Here is a 20,069-nt window from a genome sequence, read left to right as displayed (position 1 = left end):
CTATTAAATATTGTTTTAAACAAGAGCCCTCCAGAGAATCCAGACTGATGGGAGAGAGGACTCGGTGCCCAAGGACGAACACACACAACAGCCGAGGCACAGGGGACAGACAGGCCCCAGGAGAGCAGGAGCCAGGCCCCGGGGATCCCAGGTGAGGCCGGGGGATTCCTGGGGTCTCCATCAGCTCTCTGAAAGCCTGGTCCACGCATGCTCGGGATTTCACACCAAAATGTTACACCCCCAGACCCACCGGTGAGACTGAAGCACGTGTGTGCGCCGTCTTCATCAACAGCTGCTCTTTTTAGAAGGAACCTTTAAGCTGGGGCTGCATTCAGTTGACCTAGTCTGAATGGCCTGGCTAAATACTGTCTGAAAGAGGCCGGCAGCGTCTCCAGTATGAAGTGAGAGACTGGGTTGTGGGCACAGCCCACGAGCACCAGTGACACCCTGGGAACAACCTCTGTCCATCTGAAGCCACTAAGGGGGTGACAGAGAGATGGGAGAAAAGGCTGGAGACCCCGTGGGGACATCAGACCGTGAGGATGTATCTATAAATATCCACAGGGGGTTACAATGCCTGAAGGGGGGTCAAAACTCTTGTCACTGACATGTTTTGTCTCTGGGGGTCGAGGAGGGGCTGGTCTGACGCTGGCTGGGAGTGCTTTCGGCAAGGCAGCCTTAATAGGAGACATTCAGAAAAGGAAGGAAGTGTATCATTTCTATAAATCCTAATCAATTCTAAGGTTTGCCTCTAGAGGATTTGAAAAGCATTCTGCCTGGGAGGGTCTTTTCGATCTACACCTCAGAAACCATGCTTCAAAAACCTGTTTGCCATGTCTTCCTCCAGGGGATTTTCCTGACCCAGGGATCAAACCCACATCTCCTGCATGTGGATTTGCAGGTGGATTCTTTTACCCACTTTGGCAGAAACCACAATTTTGTAAAGCAACTATCCTTCAATTAAAATATAAAATTTAAAATTAAAAAAAAAAAAAGCCTGTTTGGAGGCAGCATCTGAAAATCAGGTCCAGGAGAACCCCTTTCTGTGTCATTTCCGTGAGATGGTAATAAAGGTCGGGGCAAAATCTAAGGAGGGGCTGGGGGAGGGGGGAAGCCAAGAGAACTTCAGCCTTTGCTGAGCTGACATTTACCCCCACTGCCAGAGGAGGCACCGGCCTCGGGCTGGTAAACCACATTCTCCCTTGTAACTCAATATATTCCCCCAGCAGGGCGCTCAGAATCCCCCTGACCATCCAGAGGGGGTCATCACAAAGTCCCTTGCATTCTTGAGCTTCTCCATGGTAACTCGAGAGGGCCTCGGAGCTGACACCCCTCTCCCGGGTTGCTTTAAGCCAAAGGCCTTTTTCAAACAAAAAGATCCCAGGAGCTGCAGCCAGGCAGGAATGCAGGGTTCCCAGGCCTGGGCGTCAGAGCCTCTGGGTTCCGGTCCCAGGCCAGTGACCCCGGCCTCTCCACCTCCCTGACCTTGTAGAATCACCCTGGCCTGGACCTTCTAAGGACCGTCATTTCCAACCAGCTGAATCAGAGCCTCCCTAGACCCTGGCTTCTCCCCCAAACCTCTCTTTCTTCTAAGGAGCTTCAAATTCTGGCAACCAGAGTTACAGCCTCTGAACTGTCCACGGGGCACCCAGAATGGAAAAATCTATAGCTAATAATAGTTCCTTGCGTTTGCATGGCACTTAACTCTTTTTAAAGTGCTTTTTAATCCATCATCACAATGAACTAAAGGGAAATGAGAGGCAGGCGCAAGGGCTTGAGAGGTCAGTGGAGGCGGACACCTCCTCACAGGAGTGGGGGGGTCCTCCTCTCCCACGCCCTGTGGTGCAGGGGGGCCCCCCGCTCCAGCCCTGCCTGCCAGCCTCAGCGTGTGTGAGCAGGCGAGAAGGCTCCATGTTGGAGGAGAAGCAGGCTGGGGATTGTACATAAATGGAAACAAGCAACAAATCAGACCCGCGGGGAAGCCCGGGCCATACAGGAAAGCAGTCAGCGGCCTCCCTCCCGCCTCAGATCTGCCTTCTAAGTTCTCCCCTCTATCTTGAGGGCACACGGGCTGCTGAAACCTGAAGAGGCGGCCTCATCTGCTGAATTCTGTATGATGTCAGAGGCCACAGTCTCGGCAAAGAGAAGCCAGCCACCACAAAGAACCTCTGACACATCACCATCCCACCAACTGTCTCTTTCCCCGAGCGGACAGACAAGATGCCTGGTCTCCGCCAGGAGGAGGGACAGGGGCCACCTACCACATCGGTGTTGGTGATCTTTGCCAGGAGATCCACCAGGGCATCTCCAGTGAGCGAGCTCACATCCTCATCCTGCTGAAGCCCACAGATGGCGGCCCCCACGCTTCCAGTTGCAATCATCGACGGCGGGTACATGGCGAACTTGAAGTCTGTGGGGACGAGAGGCAGGGAGGTCAGGACAGGGTGGAGACGGGCGCTTCCCCGCTTGGTAGACGGATAGCACAAGTGCCGCCTGGTCCCTTGGAGGCGTCAGAACCTGTGTGATTCACCACCCAAAAAGTGGAAGGCTGGGGTGGGGGCTGCTGGGGAAGGAAGACCTGCGTCCCAATTCAAAAACACAGCACAGGGGACTAGAGGCTAAGACTCTGCACTCCCAATCCTGGAGGCATGGGTTCGATCCCTGGTTGGGAAACTAGATTGCACCTTACTGCAACTAAGAGTTCATGTGCCGCGATGAACACCAGGTGCAGCGAGCATTGGGCTGAACCCACAGAAACAGCTTAACCTATGGCTTCTCCCTCTTGCTAGCATATCAGCATTGTCCATGGAGGCACTTTTATCGCTGACTCCAAGGTCTACATCAAGTCACGAGCGTCCTTAGAAACCGTGCTGGGTGGCTCAACGAGGCACACACTCCCCACCCCTCCTGGCCGAATGCCATGAGCACAGCAGGCCTGGCTGTCTGTCTTTCTCCTTGACCTTCTTTTCTCAGCCTGTGCACCTCTTGAGGGGTGTATATTACAACATTCCACCCAGAACCTGCTGTGCGCTGACTTGTGCAGAGCCTCCTCTGTCCCCTGGATGGTGACGAAGCCAGCTTCTCCCTCCTCTCTGCTGTAGGTCTCTTCACATGGGGTCACAGCAGTGTTTCTCTGCCCAAAAACCTCGTTAGCACCCCACCCCCCCTACCCCCCCGCCCAGACCTTCACAATGCACAGGAGGCAACCAGCTCGTGGCCCTGGGCCCACAGGGGCTTGGGGTGGGAGCAGCTGGCAGGGAAAGGTGGGGCAGGAGGAGACCCCGCCTCCTTCCTCCCACCCCCCAGTGCCCAAGCCTCAGCCCAGAACCACAGTCCACACACTGCCTATCTCTGCATCCCGCTACCTGCATACCCAACCCCTACTTCTAGCAAATTAACCAACTTCTGGAAGCCAGGGGGTGCAGGTGGATGGTCCAGGGGGTGCCCAGAGGACTGTACCTCCCTTGTTTGGGTGGGGGGAATGCTGAGAGACACGTCCCCCTGCCCCGCCCCACCATCCCCTGCCCCCCGATGGCTGCACCTATGAAGCAGGGGAAGCCAGGCAGGCTCTGCTGAGCCGCAGGACTCCGAGCAGCTGCTCACTCTCCTCTGGGTTAATCCAGTGGAGACGACATGAGTGCTGCAAAGCCAGGTTCAACCCCCTGGGGGTCCTGGACCAGTCATGCCCTCCCTCCCACCCTGAAGTTTTTCTAACTTCCCTTGCAACTCAGTACCAGTCACCAAGTTCACCTGTGGGTCGCGACCTGCACGTGCTGTTGTTCTGAACAAAATAAAAGTATCAGGAAGGAGGGCGAGTGGTGGGGAGTCAACACTGTCTGCAGAAACTCTTGTATCGATTTGAGGTACCCTGATGAGGCATCCCACGCAGTGTTATAAAATGTACTTCTTCCTTTATGGTAGGTCAAAAGTTGAAAAGCAGCAGGCTGGCTCATCTCCCAGGGGCCCCTCCAGGTCTAACTGACTTTTATTTACAAAAAAATTAGAATGTAACTGCTTTACAATGTTAACTTTCTGCTGTACAATGTAGCAAATCAGCTCTATATATACATGGATCCCCTCTCCATGTACATATGGAGAGCCTCCCTCCCACCCACTCCCATCCCACTCCTCTAGGTCACCACAGAGCAGACACCCTGGCTTCCACAAGGCAGCGAAGTCACAAGACATATGTCTCCATCGGGCAGTTCTGCATGGCCTCAGGGGCTGCCCCAAGACTACACCCAGAGACACTCCCCTCTCTGCTGATAGGGGAAACGCAGAGAGGAAAATACCTAATCAAACACCTGGTCTCGTCTTTGCTATTTGTCCTAGCTCCTGTTCGCTAACCTCCACACTCAACCCTGGCAAGTTCCACCGAACCCATTCAGCCATTTCTGGAAACCTTAAACTTTCGGCTATGGAACTGGATGGAGAAATATTCACAATACCTACCTGAGTGAGAAGGGGGGCAAAAAAAAAAACTATATGTGTGTGTGCTATGATCGAGATTACAACCACCCATCAATATATAAATAGAAAGGCATAAACATGCATGCATATAGGGGAACTAGAAGATACAAAGATATATGTAAACTTCCCCACCACTGGGTGGGGAAAACTTCTTTTAGCAAAAATTAGCCCTGAATCTAAGCCTCTTGCTCAGAAATGCTGCCAAGTTGTATTCTGGTGCTGAAGGCACGATCGGGATAAGCGTCTCCCTCCACCCTCAGCTCCCTACCTGGAAAGGTAAGGTGTGTGTCACTTCCTGAGCAACCCGACCCCCAGCAGACTGAGAAGTAGTTGGCTGAGCAGGGACCCATTCGGATCATGCTCCCCCATGCTCCAGGCACCACGGATGGCCCCCTGCCCCCAAAATATAGGACATAAAAATACAACGCAGGGTGGTTCTTCTAAAGATACATCTCTAAGAAGGGAGATGTCCCCACGTGATAGGAGCGTCCACGTGGAGCCACGCAGGCCTGCCCTAGAAGGTGGGGAAGGTTTGGGCCATGCAGCTCCTAGCGCTGGAAGGTGGAGGCCATGGAGGCTGGTAACCCACTGCTCACCAGCTGCTTGAAGGTCTCCAAGGCCAGTCACCCGACCTCTCTAAGCCTCTGTTTTCTCACCTGCAAATGAGGATATGCCCACCTCCTAGGGCAGTTCTGAGGCTTCAACCAAGAGAGCAGCGCCCTGCTCCCAGTCAAGAGTCCACATCAACCGCCACCACCATCACCCCCACTATTCCTGACACTGGGACGTGCTGTGGGATTGGGGCGGGCAGTACACTTTTTGGCCACACCGCATGGTTTGTGGAATCTTAGTTCCCCCTACCAGGGCTCGAACCTGTAACCCCTTGCATTGTGGAAACACTTAATCTTAACCACTGGACCGCCAGGGAAGCCCCTGGGTGGGCAGTTCTGACTGTCAGAGATTCTGTTCAGCATCTGCAGTGATTCAGGGAGACGTGCATGGGGAGCCCAGAGAGAACAAGGGATCTGCTCTGGGTCTGGAGGCTCTTTCCTGATCGTGTGTGTGTGTGTGTGACAGGAACACAGCCTCATGGAGTCCCCACCACCTCCTGCTGCTGTCAGGGGCAGAAGCTGAGATCCTGTGGGGACGTGGGGATGGGGGGGACAGAAAGACGACATAAGTATACAAGCAATGAAAGGGAAGCTGGATGGACCGCATTCATTCCTGCAAGAGGGGCACCCAGAGCCAAGGAACAGGCCCACACACCTGCAGCCCCGACCTGACCTCCGCCCTCCCAGTGAGGCGGGGCGGGCAAAGGGCGCGTCTCTGCCGACCAACCCTGATGCCATTCCTACAGTTTGCAGACTTGGCCAAGTATTAGCAAAAAACAAGGTAAAATTCACCTGTTTCAGGACACTGGCTTTTACGGGTGAATGGGTGAAATCTCCAGAGGTTAGGCGGCTTTGTTTAGCATCTGCTGCTGGGTTTGCAGGCGCCTGGACTTGGCACCCAGTGCGCCGGAGGACTCCTCGGAAGGTGAAGAGAGCCTCAAAGGGACCTCCCCCCCAACCCCGCCCACCTCCAGCCCCACTAAGGACACAGGATCGTCACTCCCATCAGAAGCGGGAGAACTGCCCAGAGGAGGGAGCCTCAGCTTTGACGTCCAAGAGACAGGAACCCGTTCCATCCTCAGCCGCCCCCCTACCACCAACCCTGCTCTTGCTCTGGGACCCTGCAGAGATCCTCACTACGTCTCTCAAGGACCTCCGGGGGGACCGCTTAACCCAGACAAGGGCAAGAGAAGTGCTCCACGTTCATCAACTCAGGAATATGTCACTGGAGGAAGAGTTCTGAGCTAAGCAGGTTTGCAACCACAGATTACAGGGCCCTGGCTGGTCGCGTTATCCCCGTTGTTTTGACTACGACGGCGGAGGCCTTGACCGGGTAAGTGTGACTGCTGTGCTTCTTCTGTTCACCACTGGGGGGCGAGAGAGACTCTCTCTGAGGTGTCAACCAGAGACGCGTTCCTCCATCTCTCCTGCAACCTGGCGTCAGTCCGGTGGGGGGTTTAAAAGGCCAGGATGGGGGTGCTCGCTGGCCACCGAATGACGTCATCGGCCGCCCCCAGAGCCGGCTCCCACCACGTCCTTGTGGGGGCCTCGATGCCAATCTAACACCAGCAGCCTGGCTGGGAGCAGGTGGCAGGAGGGCCCTCAACCCGCTCCTCACAGCAAGATGGGAAGTGAGCCGGCCTTGCCAGGCTGCCTGAACCCACGCAGGGAAGAAGGGAGACTCTGGGTCAACGGGCCACGCCCCCTGGGCCCCGCGACCTCGGATCCTGGAGGACAGAAAGCGGTTTCCGTTCTTCCTTCCACTTTCCAACCACCCAGGCAAACGTGCCTTCCTGGCTCAGGCGCCAAGTGGTAGATCCTCTCTGGGCCATCACTGTGTGTGTGTGTGTGTGTGCGCGAGCGCACGTGCGTGTGTCCGATTCTTTGCAACCCCATGGACCGCAGTCCGCCAGGCTCCTCTGTCCACGGGTGGAAACCAACACAACGCTGTAAAGCAATTATCCTTCAATTCAAAAAGAAGGGAAAAGGAATACTGGAGTGGGTTGCCACCACTTCCTTCTCCGGGGGATCTTCCCCACCAAGGGATCGAACCCACATCTCTTGCCTCAGCCTGCACTGGCAGGCAGATTCTTTACCACGGGAGCCACCTGGGCCATCACTATCTGGCTATAACCTGGGGATGAACCGTCACAGGAACACCTGGAGGCAAAGCCAAGAAGACAGTTGGAAGCACGGGGGGTGACACCATCACCCGGGCCCAGGCCCAGACGTCTGGGGGGGATACTCATGTGCAGGAGAGCTGAGGGCAGCACCTTGGGGTGGGGGGCACCTAGGCAAAGAGAGGAGAGGCCGGGCGCCATGGGTAGGGAGGCTAAACACCTCCTCTCCCCACCCCTCGTGCCAAGTTCAACCTCAATGCCATCGGCTCTTCTAGACGTAACTGGAATCATCTGTTGAGCATGATATCATGCTTCAAGAATCTCCCCACGCTGGCGTGCGATCCTGAGTCATCCCAGTGGTCTCCTTCCCCCTTGGCAGACCTGGGGGGCTCTGCCATCAGGACCCGCCTGCTGCCTGGCTACTAAAGCCTCACAGGAGCCAGTGGTTATAAGGGCTCCCCTAGCCCCATGGCCTCCACCGACCAGGACCAGGACCAGCCGGGGGTAGTCTCCGCCCCAGAGGCTGTTCGAGGTTGAGCAGGGGAGGAAAGGGAGCACCTCTCCGTCTCACCATATTATGCCTCGAGCCCCAGGAAGAAGACCGACACCCCCTACCCGACCCGCCTCCCGCCTCTTCCCCTTTCACACACAGGCACTCTCTGTGGACAGAGGGACCAAGGCCAGCTCTTTCACAAGCAGCTTTCCCCCTCAACTGCCCACAGCGCCCCAGGGTCGCTACTGCCGCCTCCAGACCCACGGGGGCCTCTGCAGGGGCCTCCGAGCCCCTGGCTGCCAGAGCTCAGAGACAGAACCAGCCCGATCCACGTGGGGTGGGGGTGGGGAAACAGGACCTGAGCTCCTGGGACTTCCCACCTGCTACCCGTCCCAGACACACACCCGGCCCCAGGGTGTGGAATCTCATCTAACAGGAAGATGTTTCCTCCAAGAAAAGCAGCCCCAGGGCTCTTGATCCATCATGGCCTCAAAGCCCCAGCCAGAGAGATGCCATGTGACACAGCCTTGCAGACACATTCAAGGGCAGATGGGGCAAAGAAAAGCCTCAGGAGATAGGCTCCTTCCTTCAGGAGACACAGGAGACCCTCCCTGTGCTCTGAGCAGACCACACCTGGCTTACTGGGTACCTGGCCAGAAGTCTCTTTTCTCCTATCCTCCCCCACCCCCTGCCCCACACTAGCAAGGCAGTCGTCTCAACTTCCTCCGCCTCCCCTCAGACCTCTGTCCTCAGTCCCTGAATCCCAGGCTCCCTACTCTGGCCCCAAACTTGGCAGCTGCCCCAAGGATCTGGCCAAGAAGGCCAGGAGCGGGGGATGGGATCCCCAATTTTAGAGAATGGGCCTTTAGAGAATGTGGGGACCTGCTCTAGGCCTGGGTGACTCCACCCACCCTCCTATCCGAGTCGGAGATCATCAAGGAGCGGGCAGACGGACCCCCAAAGGTACATCAGTTAGGAGACAAGGTCATACAGAGCTCTGGCCGTCAACAGCTGGGCAATGAGGGAGCACAGGGTCAGGGGTCAGCTGTCCGAGAGAGAAAAGGGCTGGCTGACCCCCTCCCCCAGTGAATCGCGACCACGGAGAAGGGACAGGCGGGGCCTGGGAGACAAAGTGACAAGTCAATGAGGGGCTGACCTCGAGGGCCTAGGCCAGACAGCAGAAAGGGAAGCAGCTAAGAATGGCCACGGCCTGCAAAGCAGCAGGGATCAATGGCTAAGAGTGGCCCTCGGGGCCGCAGGAAGGGCACAGACTGCATCTGGGAAGCTCGGGGAGGGGAAGCTTGCCCTGGGATCCACGGGGTGGTGGCGGGGGAGTGGCTGGACCCTGCATCTGAGCCAGCAAAGGCCAAGCGTGGCGTCCTGCTGGACTCAGACGGCGCAGCAGGGTCAGCGTGCAAGTCACTGTACCCGCCTTAGCTGGAAGAGTCAGCATCGGAGTCCCGTTCACAGTTAGTACCAGGGCCCATCGCCTGTACCTTGCCTGGTTGACAAAGGGCCTCCTCGCCCTTCATCTCTCTTCTGATGTCTGTTTTCCTAACCACCCTGAAAGGGTTGCAGGAATGTTGTGGGTCAGTGTTTTGCAGATGAAGAAGCTAAGGTTCAGACAAAACTTAAGTGCCCGGAGGTCACCCAGTGATAAGTAGCAAAGCCTGACCTTTTGACTGAGAACAGGGCATGGACGCTATTGCAAACAATGTGTTCATCTCCTTGGGCTCCAATATATGTAACAAGATACTGAAAGAAGTCAACCCCCAGGCCCACCTTTGCAATGCAAGTGCAGACTCCTGGCAACCTTGAACCACGCCCTCTTCCCCCCTCCCCCGCCTGCCCCTGGGGCGGGCCGGGGAGGGGAGGGGGGCGCGGAGAAGATCTGCCCAAACAAGTTCTTTCCCTGACACTTCTGCTTGTGAAAATATAAACTCCTGACGCTCCACCCTATTATGATCGCGGGTCCGGAGTTTCTCCCACAGCCACTACCTTTGGGGGGCGGGAAGTGGGGGCAATGTAGAAACTGGGCAAGGTTCAGTGTGGAGAGACTGTATCAAACCATTGCCTTTGGCGTATTAGTTAATGGCACAGGGGCCAACAAGATTATGTACCGATTGTGGCATCAACAGGGTGGGTGTAGGGCTTTTTAACATGAAAAGGCAGTTGCAACTTACAGGTTGCAATCAAAACCTCAACACGTAGGCGTAGGCGGGGTGCGGTGGGTGTTGGGGGGGGTGGGAGCAGAGCCCAGGCTTAGGAATTGACTCCCTGCTGCAAAGCCCACAGGCCCACCCCCACCCTGCCAGAGGGAGCAGCCAGGAGGCAGTCAATGCCCTGCAACCAGTAGAAATCCTGGGGCCTCTTCCCTTCCCAGTATCAGGGTAGGCAGTATTTATCTTGACAGGGTTCCTTAACCTGTATTTGCCTCCACCCCCCAAATTTCCTCTTGGGCTTATCTCCAAGCCATCCTTTTCCCTCCAAAGATGAAAGATTTAAACACGACCAGAGAGCAGTATATATAATCTTCAAAAGAGCACTTTAGACACCATAAAGAATATTTTAACAGGCGCTATTTTTTTTTTCTTCCCCTTACCACACCTATCCTCGTAAACCATTTATGAGTTTGGAAGAGAGAGAAAATATACCAGCTGAGATAAAGGAAGGAAAAAACTGCCCAGGAAGGAAACCTTGGACTCTATAGAGATTATTTGGGACCCCTCCCGTAAACACTCGGAAGTTAGGGCTGTGGTCTGCCTCCCCTTGCAGCCCCCCCAAAGCCCTTCTCGGCACCCAGCCACCCCCCACCCCCAGGGCTCCAGCAGGTCCTACCAGTGGCGCACAGAGCGATGAAGGTCTGGGCGTGCTTGCGAATCAGCGACAGCTTCTCGCTGGGCTGAGGCAGCTTGCGAAGGATGTGTTCGATGAAGTCATGGGGGGTGACAGCCGCCAGGTTCCATTTCAACTTGCCCAGCACCACCAGCTCCCACTCCTGGGGAGGGAGGGAGGCAGAGAAGAGTATAAAACCCACACAGGCTGACCCAGTGTCCCGGATGGGAGGCTTGGGATCTAGACCAGTCTTTGGAGAATGTTCATTAGGACAAGGCTAGATTGGAAGGCGGGACCATTTATCAGAGTGGCCCTAAAGCTTTGAAGTGGGTGATGGCTCTTAAGGCTTCAAATGTCAAGCTCCCCGGAAACCAATGAGCGCCCAGGTGGCCACTGCCTCGATGGTCCTTTCTGCTATTTCTTCAGCCTCTTCAGCTGCACACCCCACCTCCTCACCCAACCCCGACTTCCAGAAGATGCTCTCGCCTGCCCACCCAGAAGGTTGAATTCACAGTAAAATACCGCCAAGGTTGTGGTGGCCCTTTGGTAGGAATTTATTGTATATCAGTGACTGGATTAATGAGTAACTTTTTTCATCCTCCTGGAAAAATGATGTATACAGAATGAAGCTCAAATTTAGGTTTCTTGGCCCAAATCCTTGGCAACCAATTAGCTCGCCTGCGTCGGTGCCAAAAAGTGCCATTTTCCTCTCTGCTGCTAAGACTTTCCCTGGACACACAATGCAGAAGACCCCAGGAAACGACACCCAGACACAGCACATGCTTCCACGTACAGGTTTGCGCAGGTTTTTGTTACCATGACTAAACGACCAGAGGGGTCACTGGCCACCCTGTTTTGCAGCTGGAGGGGATTCAGGAGAGGGTTAAAGTGCTTGTTCGAGGTCATAGAGAAGAATGCAGCCCAAATGCTGGCACAAGGCTAACCCGGTGTCTGTGGGCCTCTCACCAGCAGCCCACCTACTGAAAAAACTTTGTTTCTTTCCCTCTTGGAGATACTTCCGGGAGAATTATGCTCAAGGGAAATAAGTCAAAAAGAATGCCTTAAAAAAACGTGCAGTCAGAGGGAAAACAGGTCTATTGATCGATCATCATCAGAAGAATGAGATGCTGAGACCAGCCTGTCCATGCAGCTCGCTCCCACATTCACCCCAGGAAACTGACTCTCTTCCCCCCAGCCACCGGAGCCCCATTCTGCCCACGGCACCCACCGGCTGTGTGGTCTCCGCCAATGCCCTCCCCTCCCTGGTCTTAGCTTCCTCATTGGTAAAATAGGAGGACCCCTCTAGATCTCCACTTCTGGGATAAAGAGACTAGGAAAAAGCAGATGTGTCTGCAGAAATACAAATTAGCTTTGCAGACCCTCCAAAAAAATTGGGGTGCTCTAAAAAGATCTGAGCCCCCCATCATGATGAAACAGTGATGCAAAAGGAAGATTATTTTTCCTGGTCTTCCCTTGGGGAAAAAATAATAACTGGATCTTATTTCTACCCATTTGTTTGTCTTTACTGGCTTTAATGTAGGCCTTCGCTTTTTTCCGGAGGTTGGGGGTAAAAACACAGACAGCCTTCTAAACAATCAGGGTCTTCCAAGACGGCTTGAAATTCCAGCTCTCCTTCTCATGGGAGAATGTGAGTATAAACCACTCGACCTGTACCATTATTAAAGGAAGCAGATCTCCCAGAAGAAAGCACCTTTCTGGGCCTCTCCGACCAAACCAGAAGCAGCTGAAATCTGGCAGCTGTTCAAAGGTGAGGTCATTCATGCCCCTCTGCATTCTCGGAGATTCCTCCCCGTCCTTGCACATGTCTGCCGCTAGGTGGCAGCACAGCCTCAGGGAGGAAGGCCTCTCACAAAGAACTCAGTTCAGGCAGCCAGTCCCGGCCCTGTGGACTTCGGTGCAGGCCTGGCCAGCAGGGAGGGAGGGTGGAGAGGAACAGAGGGGGCCCTCTTCCAAAGAGTTGGGAGATGGGTGTGCAGATCACTGAGGGTGGGCCTCTGGGGCCACTCAATCAATGCCACACTGCGGCTACATGGACGTCTTAAGGGTGAAGCTGCAGAGGCAAAGGGTCCTTACTGGGTGGGAAAAAGGTTTGCTGGCAGAAAATCAGAGCCCAGACAAGATCCCCATGTCTGTACAGAGGTTACAGCCCCACGGAAGATGGACTCCACGCCTCCGAATTCTCCCACAAAGGGCCAAATTTGATTCTGCTCAAAAGCCAGTGAGTTGGTGTTTAGTGAACAGCTACTATGTGCCGGTATGCTGGAGAGACTGAGAGATTCCCTAGAGTGTACCTTTGAACTCCTAGTTCTTGGGAGACACGTCACAACACGTCTGAATCATGTTGAGGTTGATGACTGTCTCAGAAGTCAGTGATTGAAAATTGGGAATTTAATTAAAATATTAACAGTGTTCTATACCCCCACTACACACACACACACACACACACACACACATATACATTTTGCAAATGAGTGTCACCAACCCAAACCTCTGTGAAGGAGGATCTTATGCATGGGCGGAGCCTGAGTACTTTGTATATACAGTCCAGCACACAGTAGGAACACAAAGAGTCTCAATAGGAAAGGTCAGAGCTCCCCGAAGGGTGGACATTTCACAGATGGGTAATTTGGGGTCTTAAGAGTTTGTTCTGGGAGCGGTGGGTCAGGCGGATTAGGCCAGGGCAGAGCAGAAAGGCAAGCAGGCAGGAAGGAGGCAGTCATTACCAGCAGCTCCTGAGGCTTGATGGAGTTGTCGGTGTAAATGCATAACTTCTCAGCGGTCAGCGGGATGGTCTCTTTGAGCTTGGACGCCAGGAACATGCACACGGCCCCCAGCAGCTGCAGATGGGTCTTCGGAGTTGGGACTCCGGCCAAGAAGCGGTCCAGGTAATTGATGGCGAGAGGAAAGACCTCCTCTTCGCACTTCTGCTCCTCACAGACCTACGACATGAGTGGGAAGGGGTCGGGGTGGGGGGAAGACCATAATTATCAGGAAAGGAGGAAGAAAGGGAAATCGCACAATCTCGGGAAATGACAAAAAATATTGGATTTGGGGGGAGGGGAGGGGAGTAGAATAAGCGATAAGAATGAAGACGAGGAAATTGGGGGCAATCTACATGGTCATCCGCGCGGGGGTCCTTCCCGGGAACTTAAAATCTCAAAGGTGAGGGGGCTTAAGGACCCCGAAGCCGAGGGCGCAGCAGCGCCAGCCCCGCCGCCCCCGTGGGCCGCTCACTACTCCGGGCGCTTGCACTCACTCACTCTCTTTTTTGGATTTCGTCATCTTTTCAAAAAATCAATAAAAATATTCTGGAGGCTCCGGGGGTCTCGTTCTTGGTCTCATTCGGATCCCCAGACCCTGCTCTATCATTCCCGACAATTGAAAAAATTGTCGGGAGGGGTCCCCGCGGCCTAGGCGCCGCATTTGGGGGGGTGGGTGGGAAGAGGTGGGGAAGCGGGGGGAGGGCGGAGGGAGCGAGCGCCGCGCAGCCTGGGCGGCCGGAGTCGGAGCAGGGGAGACGGGTTCAAAAAATAATTAAAAATCGAGGAAATATCCCAGAAAAGCCCTTTCGCCGTGAAAATCCCGCAGAGGACCCAGGCCTCCCGCAGCGGAGGTTTGGGGCGCAGGGAAGGTCTGGAGCGCGACCCCTGGGGCTTCGGATCCCGAGGGGAAACTTGCAGGGGAGAGCGCGGCGGCTGGAGTGTCCGGCCGCGGCCCACAAGGGCAGAGGCCGGGGACGGTGGCGAAGAGCTTGGGGACGCTCGAGGACGGGGAGCCGCCGGAGAGAGGCGCGGGGGGCTCCGGCCTCTCCTTCGGGGGGGCCCCGCTATCCCCCCTGCACACACCTCCTCCCCCTCCCACCCCACCCAGATCTCCGCACCCAGGAAACTGAAGGCCGAACCGTAAGTAACCTTCACGAGGGGGCGGGGTGGGTGATGGGGGAGCGAGGGCGCCATCAGAAGTGGGGGGACCGGGGTCGTGGGGTGCGAGGGAGAGCAGGCGACGCGTCCAGCCGCTCCACCCCCGAGTTTACAAAGCAACATGGCGAAACCACGGCAGGTCCGGAGCCGTGCAGACGTGGGCACACGGCAAGGGTTCGGAGCAAGGGGAAAGAAGTGCTTCTTCTGGGTTCCCCGAAAACACACGTTTCTTCAGTGTGACTTCCGGGGCTCCTGAATTCCCCGTTTCTCTTCTCCCTCCGCCCTCCCCCTCCCCCCTCAAGTGCCAACGCGGAGTCCCGACCACATGCGGGGACCCGAGGCTGGGACCCATTTGCTCTGGCCTTTGCGGGGAGGGGGGGCGCAGCTGACTTTTTAACTTCGGGGTTCACGCTCCTATTCTCTTCTTCAAGGCACCGCAAGCAGCCTCGGCTTAGCAAAAGGTCGCGGCGGGGGTGGGTGCCGGTGGGAAGAGGTGGCAGCCGCATGCAGGCACACGCGCTCGGGATGCTCCCCCACCCTCCGCCCTGGGACAACCTCGCTGCTCTCCCCCTCCCCCCGGGAATCTTGCACCCCCCGTAAGGAACCGAGAGGAAGCCACGCGTCTCGCCGAGGGCGCGGGGGTAAGCTCTGGCGCAGGAGTGGGGAGGCGGGCTCCCGAGGCTGCCCTCGCCCAGGTTCCGGGACCCGGCGCGGGGGCCGACGGAGCGCTTGCCTGCAGCCCTACCTCCAGCATCCAGGTGGCCACCATCCTGCGCATGTAGGGCTGAATGTCCTTCTGCACGCACTTGAAGTAGGAGCACTGGGGCAGGTAGCGCTCCTCGATGGTCAGCAAGTTCTGCAACACGCGGTCGTCGTGGAGCAGGTTGGCGTCCGGCACGGCCCTGCGGACCGGCTCCACCTCGCCGCACAGCAGCTCCATGGCCAGCTGGCTACTCGCTCGTGCCCCTGCGATCTCCGGACTGGAAAAGTTGGGGGGTTTTTTGGGAAGGGGGAGGGGAGAGGATTCCCCGTACCTCCTTCCTTTGGCTAAATAAGGTTTTTTTTGGGGGGGGGGGTTAAAGGCAGAGAGAGAGAAGCCGGGGAAGAAGAGTGGAAAGAGATAGGATGGGCGGTGGGAGAGGAGCGCCCCGGGGGCGGCTGACTCTCTCTGCCCTCCCCTTCAAACTTGTCTGCTCTCCCCAGCTCGCTCGGCTCTCTGCTCGCCGAGGCAGTGACGCACACTGGCTGGGCAGTTACTTCTCCTCCCTCTCGCCTCACCCCCCTCTCCGGTTCCTCCTCCCCTTCCCTCCCCTCCCGGCCCTCCCCTCCTCCTTTCAGTCTCTCCCTCCTTTACCCTCTTGTTATTAAGGAGAACAGCAGCTGGCCCGACCAAACTTCAAACGCGGTCCCCCGCGCCGCCCCCCACCCTCTCCCTTAGCTTTCCGAGGCCCTCTCCCTCCAAGCCAGGGGCCCTGGAGAGGGGAACCCACCAAAAAAACCACAAAACCCCACCGATCCCTACTTATTCCCTGTAATTGCAGCACATTCTGTAGGTGCATCCCGCCAAAACTACGACCCTCCGACTCGGGCTTCCTCAAACATGATCGCCACACTCCAGCCCACAAATTTAAGATCCAGGAATGACGGGTGGGTGAGCTGAAGATGAGGTGGGCTCAGACGATTGAGAAATAAGATCCCTTATATGAGCCGGAAGGAGGGTGATTTTGGGAAACAGTTAACTTTGCATACTCAGAGGGAAAGGGTATGTATATGGCCCTGAAATGTACGTTCTTGATCATTTTCAGCCTGCTTCCAAAACCCGATTATAGGGACCAGAATACATTCGCCCCCCCCCACCCCCGCCCCATGCCACTGCTCACCCCCCACCCCCCGCAGATGTGTGGGGAGAGGAAGAAGGCGGAGGGGTGGGTGTCCGGAGGGAGGGGGCGCTTCTTCGACGTGGGAGAATGTGACCTAGGAGCAGAAACCCTCCCGTTCTTGGGGCGCCGCAGGCGCCACTGGGAGACGCGGGGAGGCGCCCCGAGCCGCCGCAGGCCGGGGGCAGGGCTCCCAGCGGTTCCGCCGCGGCCAGCGGCCACGCAGGAAAAACCCGCTTCCTCGCCCTGCATCTGCTGACAAGCCGCCCGAGGTGTCTGCGCCGAGCGTGGCCACACTGATACAGCTTTCTAGGAAATAGCCCGGGGCGGGGGGGGGGGCGGGGAGGGGGGCGAGAGAGGGGGTAGATTGGGCTCCCTGTCTCTCCCCCAGCGCAAACGACACCACCCTTCGTTTCCTCCGAGGCCCAAGATCTCCCACCCCGGGTCCCTCGCGGACCCTCCAGGTTCACGCCTCCATCGCAGCCAGGGCTTTCTCCCCGAGAACTAGACTGCGGTAGAGACGCGGTCGGCTCCGACACGTGCTCCGACGCATCCTCCGGTCAAAGCCGCTTTGGGAGGGGATCCGGGGGCGTTTCCTCACCTCCTTCCTCCCGCCACCCACCCCCCCCCACCCCCACCCCACCCGGCCCTCTGTGCTATTTCACTCCGAGGGGGAAAGGAGCGGGCCCTGCGTCCCGGGTGCTGGCCGAGCTGGCACGTGCGGCGAGCGCCGTGTGGGTCGGGGCTCTCGCGACACCCCGAGGTCAGCCCAGCACCTCCCTCGCGGAGCAAGGAGGGTCTCAGAACCGGGGCACGGAGGGCGAGCGTGGAGGCGGGGGCGGGATGGGTGAACCGGGCGAGCGGCTCCCTGAAAGGAGGGGGAGGTGGAAGGGAGCGCGGGGAGCGCGCAGAAAACCAGAGGTGCGAGCGATTAACTCCGGCCCCCGGGGCCAGTCCCTTTCCACGAGGGTGGGGCGGAAGGGGTGGGTGGGTGGGTGGGTGGAGGGGGCTATCGCTTTAAAAGGGTGAGTAAGAGTTTGGGGCGCCGTCTCCCCTCCCTCTATTTGCATAGCCAATAGCTCTGGGTCTCCTGCTACTGCGCGCTGATTGTTACCGGGCAGATTACTTTTTTTTTTTTTTTTTTTTTTAGTAGGACGCGTTCCCCGCTACATCAAAAGGAAGCCAAGGAAGGGAGGGCGGAGGGAGAGCGGGGATGGGGCGGGCGGGGGCTGGTGAGAGGCCGGGGCGCCCGCGACCTTATCAATAGCGCAGGAATTAGGATCCCATCGACTGTACGTAAAGAAAGGGGAGGGAAGGGGGCGGGCGAGGAGAATGTCTAATTGCGGTGGAAGCCATTAGCTTTCGGGAAGAAAAAAAAGCTCGCTGAAAAACCCAAGTTGCAAACTCAAAATGAAACAGCCCCGCGCGGCGGGTGACACCCGGGGCCCAGGAGCGTGTTCCTCGGAAAAGATCGGGTCCCTAACAATCACCTATTGATTTCAGTCAACGTGGACTTCCCGACTCAGGCCTTGAGTCACTCCGGATAAATACATTAACTTACATTTTAAGACCCCATAAAAGACCTACTCAAACTTCAGTTCAGCCACCTTTGAGCGGATCAAAGAAAGCCTGCAGGAGTGGGGGGTGGAGTGGGCTGGGGGCAGTGGGGGCGAGAGAGGTATTTTTAAAGTATAAATCTGCCCCGACAGGCAAGGACAGAAGCCGGCCAGGGCCCCCAGCCTCTTGACATCACTTGATAACTAACGCAACACGGTCTTTTCTCCACCTCCCTGCAGAGAAAGCATCCTGAGCTCGGGGTCCCCTGAAGAGGGGCAGCGGGAGGCTGGGGGTGGGGGGGAAGAGGCGGGTGGTCGTCCTCAGGGCCTCGCCCACCCTGGGGAGAAAGCCTGGGTGGCAGGGCCTCAAGTCTCCGGAGCGAGCCGAGGGGCCCCCTCGCCCCTTCCCTCCCCCCAACCCCAAACCCGTCTGGCTTTACTGAGAAATTCCGGCGGGGAGCGGGGCCGGGGGCGGAGGGGAGGCAGTCGTGAAGGGGAGGGGCGCAGGCGGGTGCCCCTCTCCCCGCCGCCCTCTCCGTCCACCCCGATCCGCCAGTGCGGGCGCTCCCCGCGCGGCAGGCTCGCTCCTTCCAGTTCCCCGTTGACTTCCCCTTCTGATCACGGACTCTATCCGAACTGCAACCTCGCGGCGAATCCATCCCCCAGTGGTTCGGGCTCCGAGGCTCGGGGTGGGGCGTGCGAGGGTGCGGAGGTTGGCAGGAATGTCTCCGGGAGGCTTGGACTGGAAACTGAGTTTTCCCTTTTGGTTGCCACTCCGACCATGTGTTAAAACCTTAATTTTGCTTGTTAAAAAGCACACCGTCTCGCACGCGGGAAAAGGGACGCTGCCTTCTGGGCAAACCTGCGCATTTTATTTGAGTGTAGACGTAGGTTTAGAGGAGAAAGAAAAAAACAAAAACCAAACTTGTGCTCTAGCTTTTAAGTCAAAACTGGTCACTGTTGGGGGCGGGGGGAAGGAGAATGTTGGCTCTTCCTTATTCCTTTTCCATCCCTCAAGGGGAAAAAAATTCCTACCCTTCGAAGGATCAGTGATAACCTTTACCGAACGTCAGTTTTATTGGACTTTTATTCCCTCCCGGGCCGGCTCACCACCTCTCGCGTTGTGGAGTTTCGGTTGGAAAGTGTACAAAACCCTGTAGGTGTAGGGTGTTTATAGGCACATTTCTGCAGGAACCTGCAACGCTGAGCACACTTACGCCCCAGCTCACCTGGCGGACGCCGCCCAGCCAGGTGATCCTGCGGTCGTCGGGAAGCTGCGTCCTCAGAGGGGCGCTCAGGCGGGCTGGGGGGAGGGGAGGGTAGCTCGGGCTCAGGCCCTCCCCCCACCCCTTACTGCCCCCCTAGAGCAGAGCTGTGTCGGGGTTTTCCCATTTAGGGATGGACAGGGAGTCAAAACCGAAAACCCGATGGTGGCTTGAAAGTAGATGGCCAAGGGTCCGAGCCTCGGCTCCGGGCGCCCGGGGTACCAGGGAGGAACCGGACGGGGTGCAGAAGGAGCGGCTGGAGTGGGAGGGGGGGGGGAGCAGCAAGTTAGAAAAATGTGCCCAAGGAGAGGGACAGGTCAGGAACTGGAGCGCACGAGGACAGAGGCTGAGTGGGTGGGGATGAGCCGTCGGGAGGCACCCCTCCACACACACACACACACACACCCCAGGCCAGGCCCAGGGACACCAGGTGTGCGGGCGCTTCCGGGACTTGGCACGGCTGCCCCCTGCCCGCGGCGGCCCCGGGGCGCCTGGACCTTGCGGGGACAGAGCCGGGCGGGGGCTTGCGCTCTCCAGCCGCCCTGCAGAGGTCCGAACTCGAACCCGGGCTGCATGCCTGGGGCGGCAGATGTGACAGTCATGGGTCTGGAACGCCCGCCGTCAGTTCGCCCACCTCACATCTTCCTCCTCTCCCTTGGAAAAAAAATAAAAAGTAAAAAGACCCGAACTTTCCCCCTCTTCCTGTCTGATTCAGCTGCTGGACACGCCTCACGCGGCCGAAAATAGCCCTGGAAATGTATTCGCTTTATAAAAAAAAAAAAAGTGACTTTTCCACTAAGATTTGGGGCGGGGGGCGTCTGGCCCGCGGCGTCGGCGGGCCCGGCCTCCGGGAGGAAAGGGAACCGGCCGGCTCACTGCTTCGCCCTCCCCCACCCAGGCG

General features: G+C 57.2%; 1 protein-coding gene across 1 annotated transcript in view; it reads right to left on the bottom strand.

The window, feature by feature from the left end:
- The window catches only part of CCND2 (cyclin D2), a 28,328-nt gene extending 12,594 nt beyond the window's left edge, over positions 1–15,734 (bottom strand). Inside the window, exons 1-4 of the mRNA XM_055568762.1 lie at positions 15,216–15,734; positions 13,274–13,489; positions 10,533–10,692; positions 2,262–2,410 (exon numbers count right to left, since the gene is read on the bottom strand). Of these exons, the coding sequence (XP_055424737.1) occupies positions 2,262–2,410; positions 10,533–10,692; positions 13,274–13,489; positions 15,216–15,410 (720 nt within the window). The 5' untranslated portion in view covers positions 15,411–15,734. The remainder of the gene's footprint in view (positions 1–2,261; positions 2,411–10,532; positions 10,693–13,273; positions 13,490–15,215) is intronic.
- Positions 15,735–20,069: the final 4,335 nt, after the last annotated feature.

The sequence above is a fragment of the Bubalus kerabau genome, chromosome 1 (assembly GCF_029407905.1).
Source record: "Bubalus kerabau isolate K-KA32 ecotype Philippines breed swamp buffalo chromosome 1, PCC_UOA_SB_1v2, whole genome shotgun sequence".
Taxonomy (NCBI): domain Eukaryota; kingdom Metazoa; phylum Chordata; class Mammalia; order Artiodactyla; family Bovidae; genus Bubalus; species Bubalus kerabau.
Note: the sequence above shows the minus strand (reverse complement) of the source record. Positions and strands in the feature narration are given on the sequence as shown.